Here is a 24,325-nt window from a genome sequence, read left to right as displayed (position 1 = left end):
TACATTCATTTCCCAGTGTTCTTTCTTTGGGTGTAGCTGCTTCTGTCCATCCTTGATCAATTGAAACTGAGTTAGATCTCTTTGTCAAAGAAATCCACTTCCATCAGAATATATCCTCATACAGTATCGTTGTTGAAGTATATAATGATCTCCTGATTCTTGCAGCAAGTTTTAAAAGGTCCTAATAGTTTTCATACTTCAAATGTGAAACTTTATTTCAATTAAAGATTCAAAATATCTAAAAACTGTATTTTTCAAATATTTTAGTCTTAAACTGTCAATTTGTTAGATTTTGTACTAACAAACATGAAATATTCTGTATACCTACTACCCAAGTTATTTGCTATAAACAGTGTGCATTTATGTGTATAAATACACATGCACTATAAAAACATAGCTCAAGATTTATAGGCAATGTTATTCCAAGAAGTTTCATATTTCTTCAAGTGTTTTATCTTTTACACATAAAATTCTCCACAATAATTTTAGTAATTGTGTTGGCAAAGTCAAGTGTAAAGAAACAGAAAAACATGCTCAAGGCAGAAATTGTATGCTTTACAAAGCCATTTGTGGTGGCAAGAAATAAGCAGGGTTTCCATGCCTTTAGGATTAATCTTAAGCAAGTCTGTCAGTTAAGATTATCCCACAATCTCACTTGCTATACATTCCTTGTTGCTTTTGTGTAGCTTCTACAAGTAGCACTAGTTGTTCTGTCTTTTCATGAAATTGGTGATTGTCACCTGCACAATTATATTTGTAGTTCAACAAAATACAATGCAGAGTTTGAACCTCATGCACAACCAAAAAAAAAAAAAAAAAAAAAAGGGTGGGGGGGGGGGGGGGGGATATAGATAAATCTTTTGGAACGTGTTTGCTAAAATTGTACTATATTTTTGGTATCTCAAAGATTTATGTAAAATAGATTATTAAATTCTAAAATACATATTTTCTTTGAAGCCTATTCTTAAGCTAATTACATAAATTTCAGTTCAGTTTACTGAAAACTCTTAATATTATCCTGCTCAGATAAAAGCACACTATTTACATATCTACATACCTTTAGACATAAAAAAAGGGAGAAGAGAGGGAGAGAACTCCAACCTACCTCTTTCTAATTTGATCCAGTTTTTCTGGGTCTGTGATAACCACCTGCACACCAAGCTTCATTTTTGTTTTCTGTAGGCTAAAGTCCAGGCAAGCAATTTTTGCATTAACTATTCTTTTAGGCATGCCTACAAACAAAATGGAAAAATCAAATTTTTAAAGACATAATATTTCCTCTAAACTAAATCAATTCTAACTTTCAACCTCAACTCATTTTAAAAGTACAGATTTTCTAAAAATAGAGATGTCTTCTACTTTAAGGAAGAATTAGACTTCTAATCCAAATAAAGAGTTTCTTTAAGACAATTCTTAAAGCTCTTTATTGTTAAATAAAGTCATTTTCTGAATTAAATTCTCCCAAACCACCAGTTCTGAAAAATAAAATGCAACCACCATGACATATTAGCTTAAATTATATGGAAAACAGCTAACTAAAAGGCTGACCAGACACTGGAATATACACTCAAAATGTCCATGGTGTTTTTGCTATTTTCCCTACACTTTTTAAAGAGTAAAAAAGCACTTATCCAGTGGCCTGCCAACAATACATGAATGAATTAAGCATATACTATGATTTGTATTATTTTTCTGTCAATTACAAATAATATAAATTATTTGTAATTATTTGTAATATAAATTATTTGTAATTGACCTGTTGTTTAAAAAGGGGGGAGGGGGAAAGAGAAGAGGTAAAGAATGATTGCCAGTATCCCTTACCTGAACCATTCATTCAACAATCATTTCCCTACTACCTATTGTGGATATGGCAGTAGAAAACCAAAAACTTACTCAAGCTTACATTTAAACAGTAAAAGTAAAAAACAAAATATGTATAATACAAAATAACTACGGGGATCCAAGAGAATGAAGATCAGGTAAGATAGGAAGCAGAAATAAGGGGGTAATAGCAGTCCTAGCAGCCAAAACCACAAAATGCAATACAAGTGCACAGCCAACAGTAGGGTAGTTTGGCTAAATTCAAACTTTGAAGGGCTTTAAGATAGTTTTCTTTCTTCTATGTAACAGGAAGCTACTAGTTGTTCTTGAGCAAGAGTTGTATGGTCTACCTTTTTTTTTTTTTAATTATAGCTTTTTATTTACAAGATAAAGGCATGTGTAATTTTTCAGCATTGACAATTGCAAAACTCTTTTTTCTAATTTTTCCCTTCCTTCCCCTCCACCCCTTCCCCCAGATGGCAGGCTGACCAATACATGTTAAACATGTCAAAACATAAGTTAAGTACAATATATGTATACATGTCCATACAGTTATCTTGCTGTACCAAAAGAATCGGACTTTGAAAAAGTGTACAATTAACCTGTGAAGGAAATCTAAAATGCAGGCAGACAAAAATAGAGGGATTAGGAGTTCTATATAGTGGTTCACAGTAATCTCGCAGAGTTCTTTCACTGGGTGTAACTGGTTCAATTCATTACTGCTGTATTGGAACTGATTTGGTTCATCTCATCGCCAAAGAGGGCCGCACCTGTCAGAATTGATCATCATATAGTATTGTTGTTGAAGTATATAATGATCTCCTGGTCCTGCTCATTTCACTCAGCATCAGTTCATGTAAGTCTCTCTGGGCCTTTCTGAAATCATCCTGCTGGTCATTTCTTACAGAACAATAATATTACCTAATATTCATACATATGGTCTACCTTTTGATCCAGCAATGTTACTACTGGGCTTATATCCCAAAGAGATCCTAAAGGAGGGAAAGAGACCCGCATGTGCAAAAATGTTTGTGGCAGCCCTCTTTATAGTAGCTAGAAACTGGAAATCGACTGAAGGAAGAATGGCTGAATAAATTGTGGTATATGAATGTTATGTTGTTCTATGATGCCAAGTGAAATGAGCAGAACCAGGAGATCATTATTACTTCAACAACAATACTATATGATGATCAATTCTGATGAACATGGCTCTCTTCAACAATGAGAGGATCCAAATCAGTTCCAATTGATTTGTAATAAACAGAACCAGCTACACTCACAGAAAGAATACTGGGAAATGAATATGGATCACAACGTAACATGTCCACTCTTTCTGTTATTGTTTGCTTGCATTTTTATTTTTTCTTCTCAGGTTATTTTTTTAATCCAATCTTTTTAATTCTTTTTAATCTTGGATTCTTTTTAATCCAATCTTTCTTGTGCAACAAGATAATTGTATAAGTATACATAAATTGTATTTAACATATACTTTAACATATTTAACATGAATGAGACTACCTGCCATCTAGGGGAGGAGGTGAGGGGGTGGAGGGAAGGAGGGGAAAAGTTGAAACAAGTTTTTGCAAGGGTCAATGTTGAAAAATTACCCATGCATATGTTTTGTATATAAAAAGCTATAATCATTAAAAAAAATAAATAAATAAAAGAGTTGTATGGTCAGACTTAAATTAGGCTCTCAGAATTTCATTTGGGCAGTAGTGTGGAAGAGAAATAGAAGGAATAGAGGGGGATGTAACACTAAAGAAGCAGAAAGAAATATACTCAGATGCCAAAAATGAGGGGCTAGTAGTAGAAAAAAGTGTGAAGAGTTAAGAGATCAAACTCCTTGAAATTTACTTACCCTGGGATGCCACCACACAATTCAGAGCATAACCATTTATAAGCATACTTTCCTTCTGACTTCGCCCATGGGCCTTCAAAACATTAATAGAATTTACTGGAAACCGAGGTTGACCTTTCACATCTGTATATTTAACTGCAAGTACTGCATCTACCACCATATTGGCAAAGAAATCACCATCACTAAGCCACAAGAAGTGTCAAGGATATAAAGAATGGGCAATGAACTAATTATAAAAGGGAATTTTTTTAAAAAAAATCTTTGCTGTTCAGCTTTCCAACATCTCAACCCTCCCCGGTAGCAACAAGCACTAACCCATAAACCAATAAAAACTGTTTTCCATTGATGGTGTTTTGCAATTTACAAATCATTAATATAAACAAAGTATTTCTGTAAAGTACCATCACTTCCATTTTACAGATTAACTCAAAATTAAATGAGTTGATCAAAGTTACAGGACTAACAATTGGAAGAATGAAAATTGAACACCTATTTTCTGACTTAAGTTTGGTGTATGATTATACTTGTCTTACTTAAGAAATGGCACCTTACACATTGTATATAGGACTCAGGAAAAATGTGATCCATCTCCAGAGAAATATCTGTTGAAGTCTGAATACAGATCAAAACACACTTTTTCTTTTCTAACTTTCTTAATTTTTCTTTCTTTCTTTTTTTGGGAGGGAGGGTGGGAAGGGGAAGTTTTTTTTTTTCTTTTACAACATGTTTGGCTTGACTGCCTATATATTTAATATCAAATTGCTTGCCTTCTCAATGAAAGAAGGAAAAAGAATTTGGAACCCACATTTTAAAGAAACAAATATTAAATATTAAGAGGGAAAAAAATCAGTTTTTGCCTTCCCAATTTTTAAATCCAAAGAAATGCTTATATGTCTCTATACAGGGCCCCTTCATAATTATAACTACTTCTTGTCTTCATCTTACCTACATTGACTCTTTCAAACCCTTTTGGCACAACTCCATACCCTGAAACAAGCTTATTGTCCAACTACTTTACTCACTATATTCCACTTGTAGAAAGAAATGATGTGACCGATGATTTAACTGTGGCAAAAACAATGGTCATCATAAAGCTAAAGTACTGCTACACTCCTTTTACAGGCAATTATTAGCATTTCTAGGTCCCCTTTGGAAACATTTTTAAGCTAATGAACCTTTTTTAATCCCTTTGGTCTGACAAGCATTCTTCCTTATTCTAACCAGTATAGCCCACAAATTTAGTAGTGGGCAAAAAAATCTCCCCTTTTAGACAACATTCATCTAAAAGTGCATATCTAAGAACAGGCCCTTCAGAATTAAAATTATATTTCATATTAATACCCAAACTGCTGGAGTCTTTAGTGTGTATGTTTAAATATATGTAAATATAATCCTACAACTAATCTGTTTTTCTAAAAAAACATGATATATTTCTCCACCCAATCCTTTATAAGCACTTCAAAAGGACAGAAATTTTTAGATTCTTAAATCTAGAACACTATCAATAAATAATTTCGCTTTCCTTTTTCAAAAATGAAAATCACTATTCCAAGGACATCTACCACTAGAATTCCTTTCATCTCATGTAACAAATAACACACTGAGAAGAAATATTCAATTACCTTCAAACAACTGAGAAGTCTCAGGTGTGAAGAAACTTCCTTCCAAGTTATATCTCATTTTCAAGACAGAATTTTTCCTTGGAAATTACCTGCCACACTCAGATATTTCCAAATATAACTTCCATATGCTAGAATCATAGAATTGAAACATCAAAATTAACATACTAAAAGGGTTCAGTTAATTTAAATAAATAGCTGTAAGCTACAACCAACACTACAAAAGGATACATTCCAATTATCTTAGAAGACATGGATGTTTTTGCAGCATTGATGAGACAATCTTTTCCAAGTTCATCTGTGTTAATGATGAGGTTTTCGTTGATATACCGCACTGCTTCCCTATTTAAAACATTTTTAAAATATAGAAATCAATACTTATCCATTTTGACCATGGATATCACAAATAGTTGTGGTTAACAAAACCATTTTTATATGAAATACAACTATATTGTTCTGCCATTTCATATTGGAAAAAGACATGGTCACTCTTTCTCCTTCAGACTATGGCAGCTGTATTTTATCCCATAAGCATAGCCACTGAATCTATTAAGTGAAAAAGTGGTAGTCAAATGGGAAAATACTAATCTGGTCTCTCTCCGAATTAGTCAAATATGACAACTGCCAACACCATAACTTTTTCATCTTATCCTAAAGTAAATTAACTAGACAATTAAAACTAACTAGTCAAGTTTTCAACAAAAATTTTAAGATTCTTTTTCCTTTTCACTATATCTATAAAGTATTTTCACAATCAGCCTCTGAAGGAGTTGAAGATATCACATAATATAAGAACTATTATGTTTTACAAGACAAGCAAAGGAAGATTAGTATGAGACAGTTCAATTAATATGAATTTTCTTATGAATGCATACTTGCAAGCAAGCCGATAGCCACCAATAATTGATGTGGGGTGAATTTTCTGCTTGACTAATTCATCAGCATTTTTCAGAAGTTCTGCTGCAATAATAACCTGTTGAAAGAAAAAATGTTCATAGCACACCTTTTAATATTCACTATATTAGGGTAGTACGTACAGTGTTCCAGAAACATGAAAAGTTTTTGTTCTACATCATTAACGTATCTCTCTTAAATCTTTGATTCAAAAAAGTTCAATAGGAAGAATTTTTGAGCCTTTCTGTTTTTAGCTACTCAATCAAAAGATTGTCTGCTATTATTAAGGTTGCCAAGGATATTACTATAATTGTGGTTAATTAAACATTATTTTTATATTTGTACAACATACAGTAAAGCTAGATTGTTCTGCCATTTCATATAGGAAAAAAAGACAAGGCCACTCTTTCTCCGGCAGATGATGGCAGCTATAATTTATCCCATAAGCATAGCCACTGAATCTATGAAGTGAAAAAGTGGTAGTCAGATGGGAAGACACTGATCTGGTATCAGCTTGTCTCCTTTTAAGTTGCTCCAATGTAATGATTGCCAACATAACAGCTGTTGCCCTCAGTTCAAGCTTTTGATTTCTTCTAGTCTATTAGAGAAGACCAATTTTGTGAAAGATGGGTCATCAAGGTTTTAACTCACATGCTCAGAAAATACCTTGGGAAATATCATGACTCCAGGAAAAATCTAAATGACCCTGATTTTATTTAGGTTGGCCTGAGATCGAAAACTAACGTCCTACCAATGTCCTTTTTTTTCCCCTTGAAAGATCAGAAACTCATCTGGTTTTTTAAATTGGGACTAAGTCCTAATCCAAATTTGAGGATCTCCAAACTATCATAGTAAACATGGTAAAACAAAATGATTAACATAAGCAAATTACAATCAACTATATAAAGTTGTTTTGTCCAAAATTTTATGAATTCTTAATACCCTACATAAAGAGGAAAAAAAGGCAAACTGACCACTGGCATTTGAAAATTCTTCAGAATCCAAAACAGCCTTCTTCTGTGTGCTAATCCAATTATAGCATCTAAGAAACTAACCATTTGAAAAGCTTATAAAATGACTCAAAAATCTCCAATGATAGAAATAAAATGTGATTTCAAGACTTCCAGACCAGCAACCCAGAAACTAAACCAAATTAATTTTCCATTTCATTTTCGTACTATGTAATTAATACTTGTCTCTCTTCCCAACTTTTCTTTCAGACGCAATACATCAAGATGATGTATTTATTTAATTTGCAAAATCAAGTACAACAAATTTTTAGTGTCTACCTACCACAGATGTAGTCCCATCTCCAACTTCTTTGTCTTGCAAATCAGCCAATTCACAGAGCACTTTAGCTGCAGGATGTTCTACCTCTAGCAATTTCAGAATGGTTGCCCCATCATTAGTAATAGTCACATCCTATTTTGGAAATTTAAAAAAAAAAATGTTAAGTTAGCATTTTATGTGCCCATGAGAGAATATTTAAACATTTTTAAGGAATTTCTCATAAACATATTATTCAGTTCCACAGTACTAACAAAACTAAAGCATTTATGTGACAATCTATTGAACAAAACCCTACAAAATCTCTTATCCAAAAACCACCAGGTTGTCTTAAAATTATATCTGTACTTACACCAATATCATCCACCAACATTTTATCCAAGCCAACTGGGCCAAGAGAACTTTTTACAATATTGGCAATGGAAGCTGCAGCCATAACTGTAAAAATAAAAAAACAAGATAATTAAATGAGCTACCTCCATTATTTCAAATGTTATTTGTTGCCAGTATAATGCTGGCTTCAATTGGCCTTTTCACAAGAAAAATAATACTTATGAGAAAGAAAAATCTTAATAATCTCAGAAGTTCCCATGTATAACAAGAATTAGGATACAATTATTTTCTCCTAGAAATAGATTGGTATTTCAGTGAATATTTTATTCACTGAACCTGGGATTAAGAAGATGTGAATTCAAATTCAGTCTCCCATACTACCTAGCTCTATGTAAAATGAGGATAAATACTATCTACCCACTAATTGTGATATTAGTAAAGCCCTTAGCAAAGTTCCTGGCATTTAATAGATGCTTAAGAAATGCTTGTGGGTCAGCTAAATGGTGCACTGGCTCTGAAGTCAAGAGTACCTAAATTCAAAAGCAGTGGCATACAGGTAATACTTCCTAGCCGTGTGACCCTGAGCAAGTTACTTAACCCTAATTGCCTAAGGGGAAAAAAAAATAAATGCTTGTTCCTTTTCCTCTTTACTATCCCAAATTATATCAGATAGGCAGGCAGTTATTGTTACACCAATTATAATATATTTGTATTGCACTTTAAAATAAGTCAATCAATATAACCCACACTTCCTAAAATACAATCACTTCAAGCATTTCTGTTGAAAATTAGACCCATGAAGCTTACTAAGCCAACCTTAAATCTATTCTCTGGAGAAAAAAATGTCAACTGTTCAGTTATTCAAGCAAAATATATTTACTATGTGAAGAAGCTTTGGTTAATATTGCCTGTTTATTATAGTCTACAATTTCACACAGGAAAAAAATAAGCATTAGCTTTCTCCTCCAAACTTTGGGAATTCCTTCATTATACCATTAGCAGATCCTCAATCTTGAAAAAGCTTTTTAAAAAGTTTCATTGATATCTTTTCAATTTATACTTGTCATTTATGTAAATGTACTTTTAGCATTCTAAATGGAAACTTTGCTTGAGCTTGTAATAAAAACTAGACAAAACCAAAAGATATATAGTATCAAAGACCGACAATTGCCCTAGTCTTCCTTCTCTTAAAAGGTGGAAGGTTATTTTTTTAATCACCAGTTCTCTGACACTATTCAAAATTTATGATAGGTCCCAATCCAACATCTTCAGAATACTTCATCAAGCAGCTCTGTGTAAAGTACGTGGTAAGCAACTTTCCAAGTCCATAGTGCAAGAGAAATATATTAACAAAATTATCCAATTAACTAAAACTTATTCCTTTTCTCATAACTCTTGGAAATAAATAAAAACTGTCACCCAATTTAATTTTGGGCATTTTTAAAATGAAAAGTTACAAAACTAAGAGGAATCGGAGAGAGGTGGGTATGGCTACACTGGATCGGGCATGGGGATCCACAATCAATAACATCACATCCTCAATCAATTGGCTCTAGGAACCCCCCTCTTACTCTATGCCTTTCCCACAGGGAACGCGTTCTGGATGGGAGAGTTTCTACAGCTTTTTGAAGAACGAGACTTCTAGCCATGCTTTCCCCGCGGTCTCCTCTTCTGGAGGCTGGGAATGGGGAAAAGAAAAAGGGACGGGGTGTGGGGCCCCGAGCGCTATCACTTTCTCCATCTCTTGGAACTCAGAAATGCCGTCACCCAGCGTTAACTCTGGCCGTCCTCTTAATGCAGGGCGAACGTGCGCTCGGCAGTGGCGTGGGGTGAAAGCCACCGGGGTTCATTCTCCTAAGAATAACTGTTTAATGTTGATGAGGTTCCCTAAAAGGCCACGATTTCGGTCCAGCACCGGGAAGTAAGACAAAAAAGCTAGGAAGTGGAGGGGTTAGGAAGAGCCGCGTGCCACCTCCTCATGCCCCCACAAGGTGCATACAGGCCCACGTTCCATTTTAGGTACCTAAGAGGCCCGGCCTAATTCGGCCCAAACGTGCGCGCCTCGCAGGCCAGGACGGTCTTCTCCTGGCAGGGGGCCCGTTTCCCCCGCGAAGAAAACGTGGCCGCGGGCGGCTCCCGGGCCACCCGCCCGGCCAGGCCCGGATCGGCCCCGCAAGTTTTCCCTCAGAATCTAACTCGCCCCTTGCTCCCCCCGACCTCAGGCTGACGGACCGCGATCGGGCCTTCACGGGGTGGGGGGTTGGGGGTGGGGCCGGCTCGGCTCCGCCATCTAGGCCTCAGGCCGCGCCGACCCCGGGGAGTAGGCCTTCCCCACCGCCCGCCCAGCTCGCCCTCACCGTTCTGGGAGCGGATGGACTCTCCGGTAGTCCGTTCCCCGAACACGGACAAGGGCCCCTCCATCTTCCCCGCCACACACACACGCCCGCGAAGAGGAGAAGCTGCAACAGCGTGGAAACAGGGAGCGGGACAGGAATGGTGAGCGGCGCCGCAGGAGCTGCTGGGTAACCCCTTTTCCCCGCCCCCTCCTTTCTCCGGCCTCGGAAGAGGGGAGGGGGGGGAGAGGAAGTGTGCGCAATCACCCAGCCTAAGGAAGGGGACTCCAGCCGGCAGAGAGGGTGACGCGGACCGAGTTTCGGTCCAATTAGAGATCGGCTGTGAAGGCCAGCGCTCGAGGATGGGAGGAGTTGGTTTCCAGCGCTAGCGGAAGGAGGAAGGACAGTTGGGGGAGGGCCGCGGGCGCGCGGGCGGCCTGGGACATTCTAGTGGTTTCTAGAAAGCGGTTGCTGGGTGTGGCACGGAAGCTCAAAGGTAGAATTACGGCGGAGTCCCCATGCGGCTTCCCCCCCCCCCCCCCCCCCCCCCAGGATTTTCTGTGTACGAATTTTGGATTAATGGAGCGCGCTCCAGTAGTGTAATAAAAACTCGCCTAGGGCAAAGCAGCGTGTGCTCTTCCGTGTGTGTCCCGGGGCTCAGCCGGTGCCCGGCCCCTAAATGGAACGAGGAGGCTCGCCCCTTCGTCGGAGCCTGGGGGTGGGAAGCCCTGGGACTCGTAAACCCCTAATAGTACACTCGGTCATGCAGCAAAAAGGCTGTTGGATGTGGAGGCGCTGCGTCCAAATCTTGCTGGATCCAAGCACTGGGGAGGGGCTCACACAGAAGAAAGGGGTACATGGCGGACCCTTCCATCTCCCCCCTTTGGGACGGAGCCCTTGGTGCAGCTCCACATCGTCCTCCCCCTTCCCTGCTTTCCCCTGAGTACCTCTTAGAGTCAGCTCCGAGCTCCCTCCCTCCTCCCCACAGAGTTCCCAACAAGTCCCGGTGCTCCTTGAGAGACTACTTTTTCTGTGTCTTCTGGACCTTAGTGCAGTATCCGTAGCATAGAAAAGCTTGCTGGCTGTGGAGGCTTGTTGAGATCTAGAGGATCAAGAGCTTTGAGTCTCTTGTTCCTTATATTGGAATACTAATATTTGTGGTAAGAGTATTTAAGAGCTAGTGAATGTCCAACGCATCTCCAAGAAAGCCTTTCCTAATTATGCCAGGGATGATCCATCTCACACACTTGTAACATAATTTTAGGAGTAGAATGTTCCTCTCTGGGAGATGACTAAAAACCATTACATTGAACTCCCAATCCCTATATTTATGCCCACCTGCATTTTTTATTTCCTTCACAAGCTAATCGTACAATAATTCAGAGTCTGATTCTTTTTGTACAGCAAAATAACGTTTTGGTCATGTATACTTATTGTGTATCTAAGTTATATTTTAATATATTTAACATCTACTGGTCATCCTGCCATTTAGGGAGGGGTGGGGGTAAGAGGTGAAAAATTGGAACAAGAGGTTTGGCAATTGTTAATGCTGTAAAGTTACCCATGTATATATCCTGTAAATAAAAGGCTATTAAATAAAAATAAATTAAAAAAAAAAAAAAAAAAAAAAGGAGTAGAATGTTCCTGAGCTGGAAAGGATCTCAAAAGTTTGTGTCCTCTAGAACAATGCAAAAAAAAAAAAAAAAAGACTAGACCACCATAGATTTTAATCCAGGAATCCCACCGCTAGGCACTGTGCCCATTGTGTGGCAGGCACTGTGCCAGGGGTTCAAGGAAAGTCAAACTATTTTCTTTCAAGGAATTCACCGTCCAATGGGGCAAACAACCTATAAATAACTATGTACAGGCAACTAGATAAAGGAAAAGCGAAAGATAATCCCCAAAGAGAAGGCGCTAGAATCAAGGAGAAGCAGTCGAGTCTCCCTGCAGGTGGGGTTTTAATAGAGAACTGAGGGAAACGAGGATGCGTAGATGAAGAGAGAAGAGTTCCAGACATGGGAAAGGGCAGAATATGCAATGGGAGATGCAATTTCCCGCTTGAGAAACAGCTAGGAAACCAATGTCAGCCAATGGGTTAGGCAGAGGCTGGGATAAATGATCTCTTCAGGAGACTGAGAAACTCAAAGGGACAGGATTGCAAAGGATCCCAACCCAAGCAGAGAGCTCTGTGTTCTATCCTGGAGGTGACATGGAGGAGTCAGTGGACTTTTACTGACTATGGGGTGAGACCCTACTTTAGGAATCATACTGGCTAGGGTGAGGGGCTCATGACAGGCGGAACAACCAGGTTTAGGTGTGAGGAGGTGACAGGCCTGTGCCACACAGGTGGCAGTATCAGAGAAGGGAAGGTAATTGAAAAATGGTCAAAGGATATGAACAGACAATTCTCAGATGAAGAAATTGAAACTATTTCTAGTCATATGAAAAGATGCTCCAAGTCATTATTAATCAGAGAAATGCAAATTAAGACAACGCTGAGATACCACTACACACCTTTCAGATTGGCTAAGATGACAGGAAAAAATAATGATGATTGTTGGAGGGGATGCGGAAAAACTGGGACATTGATGCATTGTTGGTGGAGCTGTGAACGAATCCAACCATTTTGGAGAGTAGTTTGGAACTAGTTATCAAACTGTGCATACCCTTTGATCCAGCAGTGTTACTACTGGGGATTATATCCCAAAGAGATTATAAAGAAGGGAAAGGGACCTATATGTGCACGAATGTTTGTGGCAGCCCTTTTTGTAGTGGCCAGAAACTGGAAACTGAATGGATGTCCATCAGTTGGAGAATGGCTGAATAAATTGTGGTATATGAATATTATGGAATATTAATGTTCTGTAAGAAATGACCAACAGGATAATTTCAGAAAGGCCTGGAGAGACTTACACGAACTGATGCTGAGTGAAATGAGCAGGACCAGGAGATCATTATATACTTCAACAACAATACAATATGATGACCAGTTCTGATGGACCTGGCCATCCTCAGCAACGAGATCAACCAAATCATTTCCAATGGAGCAGTAATGAACTGAACTAGCTATGCCCAGAAAAAGAACTCTGGGAGATGACTAAAAACCATTACATTGAATTCCCAATCCCTATATTTATGCCCACCTGCATTTTTTATTTCCTTCACAAGCTAATTGTACAATATTTCAGAGTCTGATTCTTTTTGTACAGCAAAATAACGTTTTGGTCATGTATACTTATTGTGTATCTAATTTATATTTTAATGTACTTAACATCTACTGGTCATCCTGCCATCTGGGGGAGGGGGTGGGGGTTAAGAGGTGAAAAATTGGAACAAGAGGTTTGGCAATTGTTAATGCTGTAAAGTTACCCATGCATATATCCTGTAAATAAAAGGCTAAATAAAACAAAAACAAACAAAAAAAAAAATGTTAGGAAGGTAAAATTGACAGGCCTGGGAAACAGATGGCACATGGAAGGCAACTGAAAAGGAATATTCTTGAGAATATTAAGTGAGCCGTAAGAATGGCACCTAGCTTGTGAGCTGGGGTGACTGGGAAATCAGGTACCCTCCGTAAAGTGATAGGAACATTAGGGAAAGGAGGGAGAATAGAAGAAAATTATGAATTCAGTTCTGTACATGTTAAGTTTAAGGTATCTATGCAATATCCAGTTAGAGACATCCACTAACTGGTCAAGAGAAAGGTTAAGAGTAGTATACATAGATCTGAAAATCACCAAAATAGAGATAATCAAATTCACAGGATCTAATAAAATCACTAGGTGAAATAGTATGCAAGAGAAAAGGAGAGGGGCAGCCAGGTGGTGAAGTGGATAGAACATTGGCCCTGAAGTCAGAAGGACACCTGAGTTCAAATCCGACCTCAGACATGTAATACTTCCTGGCTGTGTGACCCTGGGCAAGTCACTTAACCCCAATTGCCTCAGCAAAAAGAGAGAGAGAGAGACAAAAGAGAGAGAAAGGGAGAACATTGAGGAACACCTGTAGTTTTAGTGGATTAGCCTTAGATGAAGACTGAACTGAGGAGACTGAGAAGGAGGTTATATAAAATCCCAAAAGATATCAAAAGTTTATTTTTAAAAGTCATTTATAGTCCAACCATGGTATCTACTGAATTCCTGTTTATTATCACCAACTGTCTGGTGGATATTTTGAATTGTCTGTTTTTGTAAGTTTCTCAACCTGTCTAAAACAGAATTCATTCTTTTTTTTTTTTCCTCTAAGATCCACTCTTCTGAACTTCTCTATTTCTTTTTTTAAACTTAATTAATTGCCAATTAGATGCCCAGGCTATTTGGCCCACCACTTTGTTGAAATAAAACTTTGACATAAAAGAGAAATCTGTGGCAGTGTTCTAACCTGACTCTGAACCAAATACTCTCCCAAAACACTTCCATATATCAGTTCTTTCTCTCAAGGTGGATAGCATCTTCCTTCATGGGTTATTTGTAGCTGATTTAAATGATCACATTACTTAGAATATAAGTTTTTCACAGTTTCTGTTCAAATAATATTGCTATTAAAATGTTCTCTTGGTCCTGATTTCATTCAAATCTTTGTGCTTTCCTAAAACCAACTGGGTCATCGTTTTTAACCTCACAGTAGTATTCTCTCACAACCATATGCCACTATTTGTCCAGCCATTCCAAACTTGATGGTCATTTTCTCAATTTCTAGTTTTTTTCCATCACAAAGAGAATGACTATATTTCAGAACATATAGATTCTTTCCCTTTTTCTTTAATTACCATGGTAATCTAATGGTGTAATTGCTAGGTCACCCTTATTACTACTTACTTGGCCTTCAAATTGATCTTTTTTTCCTCCTGAGGCAATTGTGGTTAAGTGACTTGCTCAGGGTCACATAGCTAGGAAGTATTAAGTGTCTGAGGCTAGATTTGAATTCAGGTCCTCCTGACTTAAGGACTGGTTCTCTATCTACCTAGCTGCCACTAAATTGATCATTCTTAACAAGATTTCTCATTGCCTTTCCCAGTGCCCCACTCCTATCTTTTTTTTACACTGCTAACTTAGAATTTCCTTAGATTTGATTATCCTAGTTTATATAACTTTACTATATTTATTGTTTCCTTGGTTCTACAACTTTTTTGCATTATGTACAATGTCTAATCAGATTTCTCTGATATTTGTACATTCGTCATATCATAAGGCCCAGAAGTATTCCATTACACACAGATTAGTGAGGAAAGTATTATATTTGGAGTCAGTCCTGCCTCCTCTACTTTATGGGACCAGAGCAAGTTGTTTAACCTGTTTCCTCCTTTGTCTAATAAGGACTAGATGATCTTAAAGCTCCTTGTAGATCAAAATTTGAGTCTATGATGCTATGTTATGCTGCAGATTTATTCAGTGCCCATTTTGTTTCCAGGTTTTGAGTTTTGTTTGGCTTCCACAGAGAATGCTGTTATAAATATTTGGTTATATAAATAATTTTTGTTTCTATCATTGACTTATGTATAATATATATCCTAGATTAAAAGATGTGAAATTAGCACCTTTTCTTATCATAGTTCTAAAATATTTTCTAGGAAGTTTGAACCAATTCACAGCTATAACAATAGTGAGTATACCACAGCTCAAGGTTCTTCTCATTTTTTTCATTGATAATTTGATTGTTGTGTACATATCTTTAAAAAAATCTGGTTTATTGATGAGTTTAGCTTTTTTCAACAAATATTTATTACACTCTGTGATATTCTAACATAAAAAATTTGGAACGTAATTTCTGAGTAATTAATCATTTTTTAAATTATTGCTAGCAGATGATTAATAAAAGGAGTCAGTAGCACTCTCAAATGCTAAAGACCATCATGACAGCTTTTAGAGGCTTATATACCCTTTGAAAAGTGGGTGTCAACTCAATTAATTAGTTAATAAAGAGAGAATGAATACTATGAGAAGTGGGCCTATTCTGATGAGGGGCTAGTCAATGTGGCTCTCAAAGGACCCCTTAGCCTAGGGCAATTTAGACCGAGGATCTATACCCCTACCCATGATTGAATGGAACACAATAAACTTCCAAGATTGTGGAGCAAGTTAACCTAATATCATTATCAGCAACGTCCTTCGGATGCTGGCTTGACTTGTAGAGAGTGAGGAAATGGAGGGAAAAACCCCTGGATCTGTCCAATAATTGATTTATTTAATAATTATTTCTCTCAAAACTGCTTGTTTTTACCTTTGTTGTTCTTTAGTCATATTTCCTAGTTTTCATTTCTGAATTTCTTCATATGAGTAATTCTACTTAATATATAATGTGATTCTATCACTCTACCTTGTTTATTTAAACTGTTTTGCCACATTTCCATGATGGTGTTTCATTCTAAGTTTCTGATATCTATAAGTTCAAATTTGACTATTTATGTTGAGCTTTGTAATTCATTTTAATTGGAAGGGACATCAGAAGACTTGTACTCCAATTGTGACTAAACAAGAATCCCTTCTACAATGTTCTTGATAAGGGATATATTGCTTGAAGACTTCTAGTGAGTGACTAATGGATTCATTATCCCCAAGTGAGCCTGCTCTTTTTTATAGCTCTAAGTGGTAGGAATTTTATTCCTTATGTCAAACCTAAATCTATCCCTCTACAGTTTCTATTCATTGCTCCAGTGTTTTTAGGAAACAAAGCAACATATTGAATTCCATCTCAGTGGAGGCAGCCCATGATTCTGAAACCAAGACTTCAAAAAAATAATAGTATCCCACCCAGATAGAGATACTGAGGACCCAGAAAAGAATGTTCTTAGTGATGTGGAATGTTTGTGTCACAAATGGATTTGATCTTCCTGAAACAGATCTATGTCAGCTCCTTACTCAATGAAATCCAGTGACTCTCTAAGTTATAAAACCCTTTGTTTTGCATTTGAAGTCCTTTATAACCACTGCCACTTTCTGCTTTTTCAGTCTTCTTATACCAAATAATACCACTGAATGTTCTACATTTCAATTTGCTTCCTAGCAGGTCCTTAAACAAGATAGTGGCTGAATATTTTCACCAGCTGTTCTCTTCCATCCTCATTCTGCCTTTTGACTTCCTTCAGATCTTGACTAAAATACCATCTTCTACAGGAAGCCTTGGCCCTCAGTTCTTTTGCCTTTGTTGATTACCAATTTCTCCTTTTTAAAAGGAGAAATAGCCTGTATAAAGTTTGTACATAGTTGTTTACAAGTTGTCTCCATCCATTAGACTCTGAATTTTTTAACTGAATGGATGTCCATCAGTTGGAGAATGGCTGAATAAATTGTGGTATATGAAAATTATGGAATATTACTGTTCTGTAAGAAATGACCAACAGGATAATTTCAGAAAGGCCTGGAGAGACTTACATGAACTGATGCTGAGTGAAATGAGCAGGACCAGGAGATCATTATATACTTCAACAATACTATATGATGACCAGTTCTGATGGACCTGGCCATCCTCAGCAACGAGATCAACCAAATCATTTCCAATGGAGCAGTAATGAACTGAACTAGCTACGCCCAGAAAAAGAACTCTGGGAGATGACTAAAAACCATTACATTGAATTCCCAATCCCTATATTTATGCACACATGCATTTTTGATTTCCTTCACAAGCTAATTGTACAATATTTCAGAGTCTGATTCTTTTTGTACAGCAAAATAACGGTTTGGTCATGTATACTTATTGTGTATCTAATTTATATTTTAATATATTTAACATCTACTGGTCATCCTGCCATCTGGGGGAGGGGGTGGGGGGTAAGAGGTGAAAAATTGGAACAAGAGGTTTGGCAATTGTTAATGCTGTAAAGTTACCCATACATATACCTGTAAATAAAAGGCTATTAAAAAAAAAAAAAAACCCAGAGGGAAAAAAAAAACAAGTTGTCTCCATCCATTAGACTCTGAATTTTTTAAAAAGAGACACTGTTTTTTTGACTTTTTCTATGCCCAGCTCTTAGCTCATTATTATTAGACCAGTTATTGACTCTTAGATTGATAGACCGATGCAATTAAAATTTCATCTTTTGTAATTGCCTCTATCTTTTGTTTAATTAAGAAAATATCTATATGTAACCCTAAGATTTATATGATCTGCCTCTCTTAATTTTTTTATGGTGCCATCTTTAATATTACTATTTATGATGTCATCAAAAGCTGATGTAAGCCTAAATTCTACCAAGCTGCTTTCCAGTTTCCTCAGTGTTTTTGTCAGTTTTTTTTTAACGTATATCAGAAAGTGTTGATGACTGCTGCTTTATAACAGATGGAAATCTAAAAATGCAGTTCCCCTTCACGACTATATTTTAAACATTATTTCCTGGGATTGTCTTTTTTGCTTTGTTTTGGAGTAAGTTCCTTTATTTTCTCGATTTACGTCATCTCTTTGTTAATTTGATTGGTTAAGTATTGGCCATTTTTACACTCCTAACAAATTGGCGTGGGACGCTCGGAGGCTGCTCCAAGCACTAGCTCAGGGTCACACATCCCACTGAGGCACGGGGAAACGCTTGCTTTTGATTGGTCGGGGCCAGTGCGGGGCCATCTTTGTTTAGGCAAGCGTCGGGGGCACATTTCGGTAATGAGCATGCGCCGCATTAGCCTGCAGCAATATGGCTGCGCCCAGGCGGTCCGCGCTGCTCCTTTGACAGAGCTGCTCGAGTCGCTTCCTCGGAGGTCATCGGCGCGATGGCGCTGCGGGCGCGGGGCCGGGACCTCTTGGCTCTGTGCAGGAAGCCCGGTAAGAACCGAGGCCCCGGTCCTCAGCGTGACCCCGAGGTGACCTCTCGGGAGTGGCTAAAGTTTGCACTTGCGGAGCGCAGAAACCCGGCGGGGAGGGGCGGACCGGGATGGGGGGGGGGGGGGGGGGGGGGGGGGGGGGGGGGGGGGGGGGGGGGGGGGGGGGGGGGGGGGGGAGCGCCGCGTCCCGCGCTCCCGTTTCTGCAGTTCTGGGGCCGGGCCGGTGGGCGGCGGGAGGGAGAAGAGGGCGAGGGGCCCGAGCTCTCCGCTCGCGCGCGGCCGGCGCGGGCCCGGACCCTGCGGGTGCGTGAGGGCGCTCTCACGACCTTCCCCCCGGTTTGCTGGGTCCCGCAGGATTTCGGTCGGCGTTCCTCACCACCAGCCCCCACCCGGCCCCGGAGCTCGAGGGGGACACGAAGGAAAATGAGGCGATCGCGCCAGAATTTACCAACCGGAACCCCCACAATCTGGAGCGCTTGGCCCTGGCCCGGAAGGAGCGGGGCTGGGCCACTGTGTGGCCGCCCCGGGCCTATTGGCACCGGTGAGCCGCGGCGAGGGCGGGGCGCGCGGGGGAGGGGCGCGGGACGCTCGGAGGTTTGCTGAGAGCCAAAGGCGGACCTCGGGAGGCTTGTGGGGGGGGCTCTGCTGAGAACATAGTTAGCCGCAAATGACCAGTCCGTTTCTCTGGACAGCTTTTTCGGGGTGTCTTTAAAGGAAGGGAGTGAGACAAGAGACTCTCTCAGGTCTTATCCAAACTTATGACTTGAAGGACAAATGTGGCTGAGTTGGAATAATTTATTGTACTTTTAGGATTTACGTTAAAAAATTCTTCCTGCTCTAAACCCATGATCTTGTGATTCCCTAGAAGAAATCTGTGGTGCTGAGAAAGAGGCAAGTTCGAGGTTAGAGAGTTTTTAATGTTTTATTTGAAAGGGAGAGACTTACTGGGACCAAACGGATCCACGGTTTGGTCCCAGGGCTGAATGAGACTACAATCTCCAAGAATCCAGCACCATTGTGAGTTCTCCCTGACATATACATAACGCCTGGCTCAGGCACAGGAGGTGGACCACGTCAGGTCTACAGTTGGGGAGCGTCTCAGCCAGAGAAGCCAGTTTGAGATGGACAGTTCACTGTGAGTTAGGTCTGTGGTCATTTGTGCATTTAACTCAGCCTCTGCTTATATAGGGAGTATCAGTGCTCAGGACAGTCCGGCTGCCCATCCTAAGAGGAGTGCCCCAAGTGTGTCAGGGACTCCAAAATGAGTAGCTCTACCTGTCCCTTCTCAGCAGAATGAGAGCTGCTACTAGGATCCAGATTTCTGAGCAGATTATGCAGTTGGACCAAGGCAGGCACCTCCAAACTATTAGAGGTCTGATACCAAATTGCAAGGTCATTTGAGAATGCTGAAATGCTAATTAAGGTACTGGGGTAATAGGAGTGGAGAAAGAGATCAGAGAGACTGCCAGTCCCAAGATAGGTGTCTGATTTCTGGTTGTTTCTAAAAATTAATCCCCAAAACTGAGTCTGCCAGGGCAGTTCCAACTGAATAAGGGATTCCATAGTTAAAACATAACCAGAAAATCATAGTCCAGTAATTTTAAGCAAACAAAAAGGACTGTTTAAATAATTTCCAGTTCAATCTGAACTAATGAGATAGGGGACAGGGCAGAAGTGCCTAAGAAAAATAGGTCAGTTTCCCCAATTTCCTGACCAATTTTTTCCTTTTTTTTTTCTCACGGAAAGGAATTATCTCCTTTTTATTCCCTATTTCTGAAAAGCCATTTTCTTCTTTCGTCCTCTTCTCACACCATCTCTTCCTGTCCCATCTCTCTCCTTTCAATACCTACTTGCTCAAACCTTGTCTGACATACTTTAAACACTCCCAAACCAATAACCCTTTTAACTAACTGCTCCATTTAAACTATTAATTGCATTTGCAAATCAATCTTTCTTGTCCCTTGTCTTTAAATCACTTTTTAAAAAACTTTAAACTTCAAGCTCACAAATAACTTTGAACCAAATTTTATAAAACATACATATACTCAACAGAGCTGACAGATTTTTAAGGCATAACTCATAGTTTATAAATTTCCCAATACTTCTAGAGAGCAACATACCATCTAAATACAGATACAAACATAACCTCCCAAGGTAAGCATTTTATTTTAATTACCTATATTTTAACTTAAAATCCAATCAAATACAGCTTTAAATTCTCAGTAATTTAAAACTGCTTTTCCGATCATATTTCAAATAATGAATTTCACTAAACATCATAGTTTTTTTGTGGTTTTTTTTTCTCTTTGGCACCACGTGGCCATTATTCCCAATGAACTTTTCCTAAGCTCTAACTTTGGCCAGAGTTGGAGCCTTTAGAAAAGTCAGACCCTTCTTTGCCTAATTAGAGGCATGTGACTCCTTTCAGGCAAGTTAACAGAACTTCTTTAACAAGATATTGTTCTTTTAAGATCTTTTATTTAAAAGATAACTAAATCTAGCCTGCATAGACAACAGTAAAATTATTTCCCACAATTTAAAAACTGCCCAAAAGAATACTCAAAACAAATCTGGTATGCAACGGCAATAGTGAAATTATCTCCCACAGTTTCAGAATCATCCTAAAATTACTAATCAAATGTTTTCTCCTGCCTGAGTTTCAGTCAGATAAGGTTTTGTTGAACCCTTTGCTCTAGCAGGCTTTGAAAACCTACTCCAAGGAAAAACCATCTGCCTTTTTGTTCCTTTTACTCACAAATTAGTACAACAGGTTAAAAAGTTTAAAATCACAAGCAAATTTTATACTACACACAATTGCAACATTGAAATAACCAATTCCCAAATTTCTTAATCATTGTTCTTAAACTTAACAGAGCTCTTAAATTAACAAAACAGACAGACAAATCACACAGACATAAACTTCGAAGTTATAACATTAAACAAAACATTTAACACAGAGACTAGGTGTTATCTGGACATCTTAGAATAACCCTGAGAGAAGTTGTTGTAGCTCGAGAGTCTTTCCTCCCAGAATCCAAACAGGAACCTTTTTAGGCTTCCAGGCCTTGGTTTGGTACATTTCTCTGCCTTCACAGAAAATGCCCAGAGATAACCAGATAATACAAAAGGTACTTAGAACCAGATAATGCCACATAGCATCCTACTGGCATTTCCCAGAGTTATATGGCTCATCAACCCAACTTTCTAGGGACCCAGATTTGCTAGCAATCAGACCAGACAGAAAACTTACCCAGCAAGGATTTCAGACCAGATTCTCCCTTGGCCAAATGGAGTGTCCATCATCAGGCATCAAGCATGGTGGTGGCTGAAAACTGCTGTCTTTCCTGGAGACTCTAGAAAAAAATATCCAGATGGCCAGTCTATCCAGGCCAAGAACTCAGATCCCCAGCTGCCCCGAAGTTCAAGGCGGAGACCTGAATGTCTATTCTCTAATCCTGCTCTCATTTTCTAGTATCTCAGTGGGACCTCCAAAATGTAGAGAAACTGAGGCAAGATAGAGATTAGAGAGTATTTAATATTTTATTTGAAAGGGAGAGATTTACTGGGACCAAATGACCAAATGGATCCATGGTTTGGTCCCAGAGCTGAATGAGACTATAATGTCCAAGAATCCAGCAAACAATCTGAGTTCTCAGTGACATATATACATGTGGCTCAGGCACAGAAGGTAGACCGAGGCAGGGGCAGAGTCAGGGTGCTGAGAGCGGGAATGGGACTCTGACGGGGTGGATGAGCCTCCACAGATTAGATGACATAATGGGGGGAGGAACCCAAGAGATGGGGGGAGGCAATCTTGATAAGACAGTATCTGATATTCTAAAATATAAGATCTTTTATCCTTATCAAATATTCTGATTAAGAGGGAGGGGTGGTTTTGTGGGATTGAGCAGAACAATTATAAACTGAGGCAGAACAATTAGGGAAACCAAGGCAGGATAATTTAGGGAAACTGAGTCAGGATAATAAAAGAGAACTGTGGCATAACAATCTAAGTCAGACTTGTTTGCAATAAATGATAGTACACATCATTCCTAAAAAGACAGGCCTTTAAGTCAACTATTTTAAGGAATCCAAGTTGAAATGCTAGTTGATGAAATCTCTAGGCAGTTCAATAGTCTGTTTCAGCAATTCCTCTTTCTTTTCCCTACTTCCTCTATCTAGGTTGCGAGTTCGGCGCACTCAGCACCACATAGAAGCTTTTGTTGAGCATCACAATGGGGATGTTGTGGTTTCAGCATCTACCCAAGAATGGGCAATTAAGAAGCACCTATACAGAACTCGAAGTGTGAATGCTTGTGAGAATATTGGAAGGGTTCTGGCCCAGCGGTGCCTGGAGGCGGGAATCAATTTCATGGTCTTCTACCCCACATCTTCGGAATCATCCTCTGAATCGGCATGTTGTTTTGAAGTTATTTAGATGAAAGTTAATTGTTTTTAGATAAGGTTGAGGAGCTATATATTGAATTTTTTAACCAACAACAATCCTAATATTTGGGAAATATCTTTAATACTTTTTATCTTTTACATATCAAGAATCTAAAGGTTTTTGGCACATTCATGTTAGTCAAAGATTATCAAGACCAATTTATTAATAGTAGGTACTAATTATATATTCCTTTTTTTTTCCTTGCTGAGGCAATTGGGGTTAAGTGACTTGCCCAGTCACACATCTAAGAAGTGTTATGTGTTTGAGGCCAGATTTGAACTCGGGTCCTCCTGACTTCAGGGCTAGTACTCTATCCACTGCTTCACTTAGCTGCCCCCCCATATTCCTTTAAAAATAATATTATTACTGAGATATTACTCCTTATTACTGAGAAATAATATTACTGAATTACTACTCCTAATTACTGAGAAAATAATAATTATTACTGAGATATTATTCCTTATTACTGAGAAATATTATTTAAGGAATATACGGGGCAGCTAGGTGGAGCAGTAAATAGAGCACCTGCCCTGAAGTCAGGAGGACCTGAGTTCAAATCTGGCTTCAAACACTTAATAATTCCTAGCTTTGTGACTCTGGGCAAGTCACTTAACCCCATTTGCCTCAGCAAGGAAAAAAAAATATTTCTTTAATGGGAAAAATTACCCTAAATGCTGGTATTGTTTTGTTTAACTATTTCTTTGGGAACACTAATAGGTATATATATTTTCTTTATGCTATCGCTTTCCTATTGAACCTCAGTGTAATGCTATCTTTTTTTTCTTTCCATATCTGAAAACCAGATACAGCGATTTCAGAATGCCATGAAGGAAGGTGGGATGGTACTACAGGAACCCCGAAGAATCTATGAATAAAAGAAATTTCATTTCTTTTGGACTTTTAACTTAAAGATACCCTTTTATTGGTGGGATAATCATCTTGGTATTTTACATTACAATAAATGTGATACTTTTTAATGTTTT

The 24,325-nt window shown here is 38.7% G+C and overlaps 2 protein-coding genes and 2 non-coding genes across 6 annotated transcripts in view; 1 reads left to right on the top strand and 3 right to left on the bottom strand.

Annotated features, from left to right (window-relative positions):
- Window positions 1–22,240, bottom strand: part of TCP1 (t-complex 1) — a 25,243-nt gene extending 3,003 nt beyond the window's left edge. The window contains exons 1-7 of one of the 2 annotated variants that reach the window (XM_031937539.1): window positions 22,146–22,240; window positions 7,835–7,920; window positions 7,489–7,617; window positions 6,177–6,274; window positions 5,533–5,643; window positions 3,683–3,864; window positions 1,106–1,232 (exon numbers count right to left, since the gene is read on the bottom strand). In XM_031937539.1, the coding sequence (XP_031793399.1) occupies window positions 1,106–1,232; window positions 3,683–3,864; window positions 5,533–5,643; window positions 6,177–6,274; window positions 7,489–7,617; window positions 7,835–7,918 (731 nt within the window). In that variant the 5' untranslated portion in view covers window positions 7,919–7,920; window positions 22,146–22,240. Of the gene's footprint in view, window positions 1–1,105; window positions 1,233–3,682; window positions 3,865–5,532; window positions 5,644–6,176; window positions 6,275–7,488; window positions 7,618–7,834; window positions 7,921–10,172; window positions 10,571–22,145 lie in introns of those variants that run through there. The other variant, XM_031937538.1, reaches the window with a different exon arrangement.
- On the bottom strand, window positions 5,747–5,881 carry LOC111720711. Its single transcript, XR_002770290.1, has one exon. It is a non-coding gene; the product is annotated as a small nucleolar RNA SNORA29 (small nucleolar RNA).
- On the bottom strand, window positions 6,554–6,690 carry LOC111720712. The gene has a single exon (XR_002770291.1). It is a non-coding gene; the product is annotated as a small nucleolar RNA SNORA29 (small nucleolar RNA).
- On the top strand, window positions 18,737–24,325 carry MRPL18 (mitochondrial ribosomal protein L18). Of its 2 annotated transcripts, none has more exons than XM_031937541.1 (4): window positions 18,737–18,896; window positions 19,250–19,436; window positions 23,078–23,309; window positions 24,146–24,325. In XM_031937541.1, exons 1-4 carry the CDS (start codon window positions 18,845–18,847, stop codon window positions 24,215–24,217), a joined length of 543 nt encoding a protein of 180 aa, XP_031793401.1. In that variant the 5' UTR covers window positions 18,737–18,844; the 3' UTR covers window positions 24,218–24,325. The 2 variants fall into 2 exon arrangements, with proteins under 2 accessions (XP_031793401.1, XP_031793402.1); XM_031937542.1 differs by having other exon boundaries at window positions 23,078–23,164; window positions 24,150–24,213.

Source organism: Sarcophilus harrisii, chromosome 4, assembly GCF_902635505.1.
Source record: "Sarcophilus harrisii chromosome 4, mSarHar1.11, whole genome shotgun sequence".
NCBI lineage: Eukaryota > Metazoa > Chordata > Mammalia > Dasyuromorphia > Dasyuridae > Sarcophilus > Sarcophilus harrisii.
Note: the sequence above shows the minus strand (reverse complement) of the source record. Positions and strands in the feature narration are given on the sequence as shown.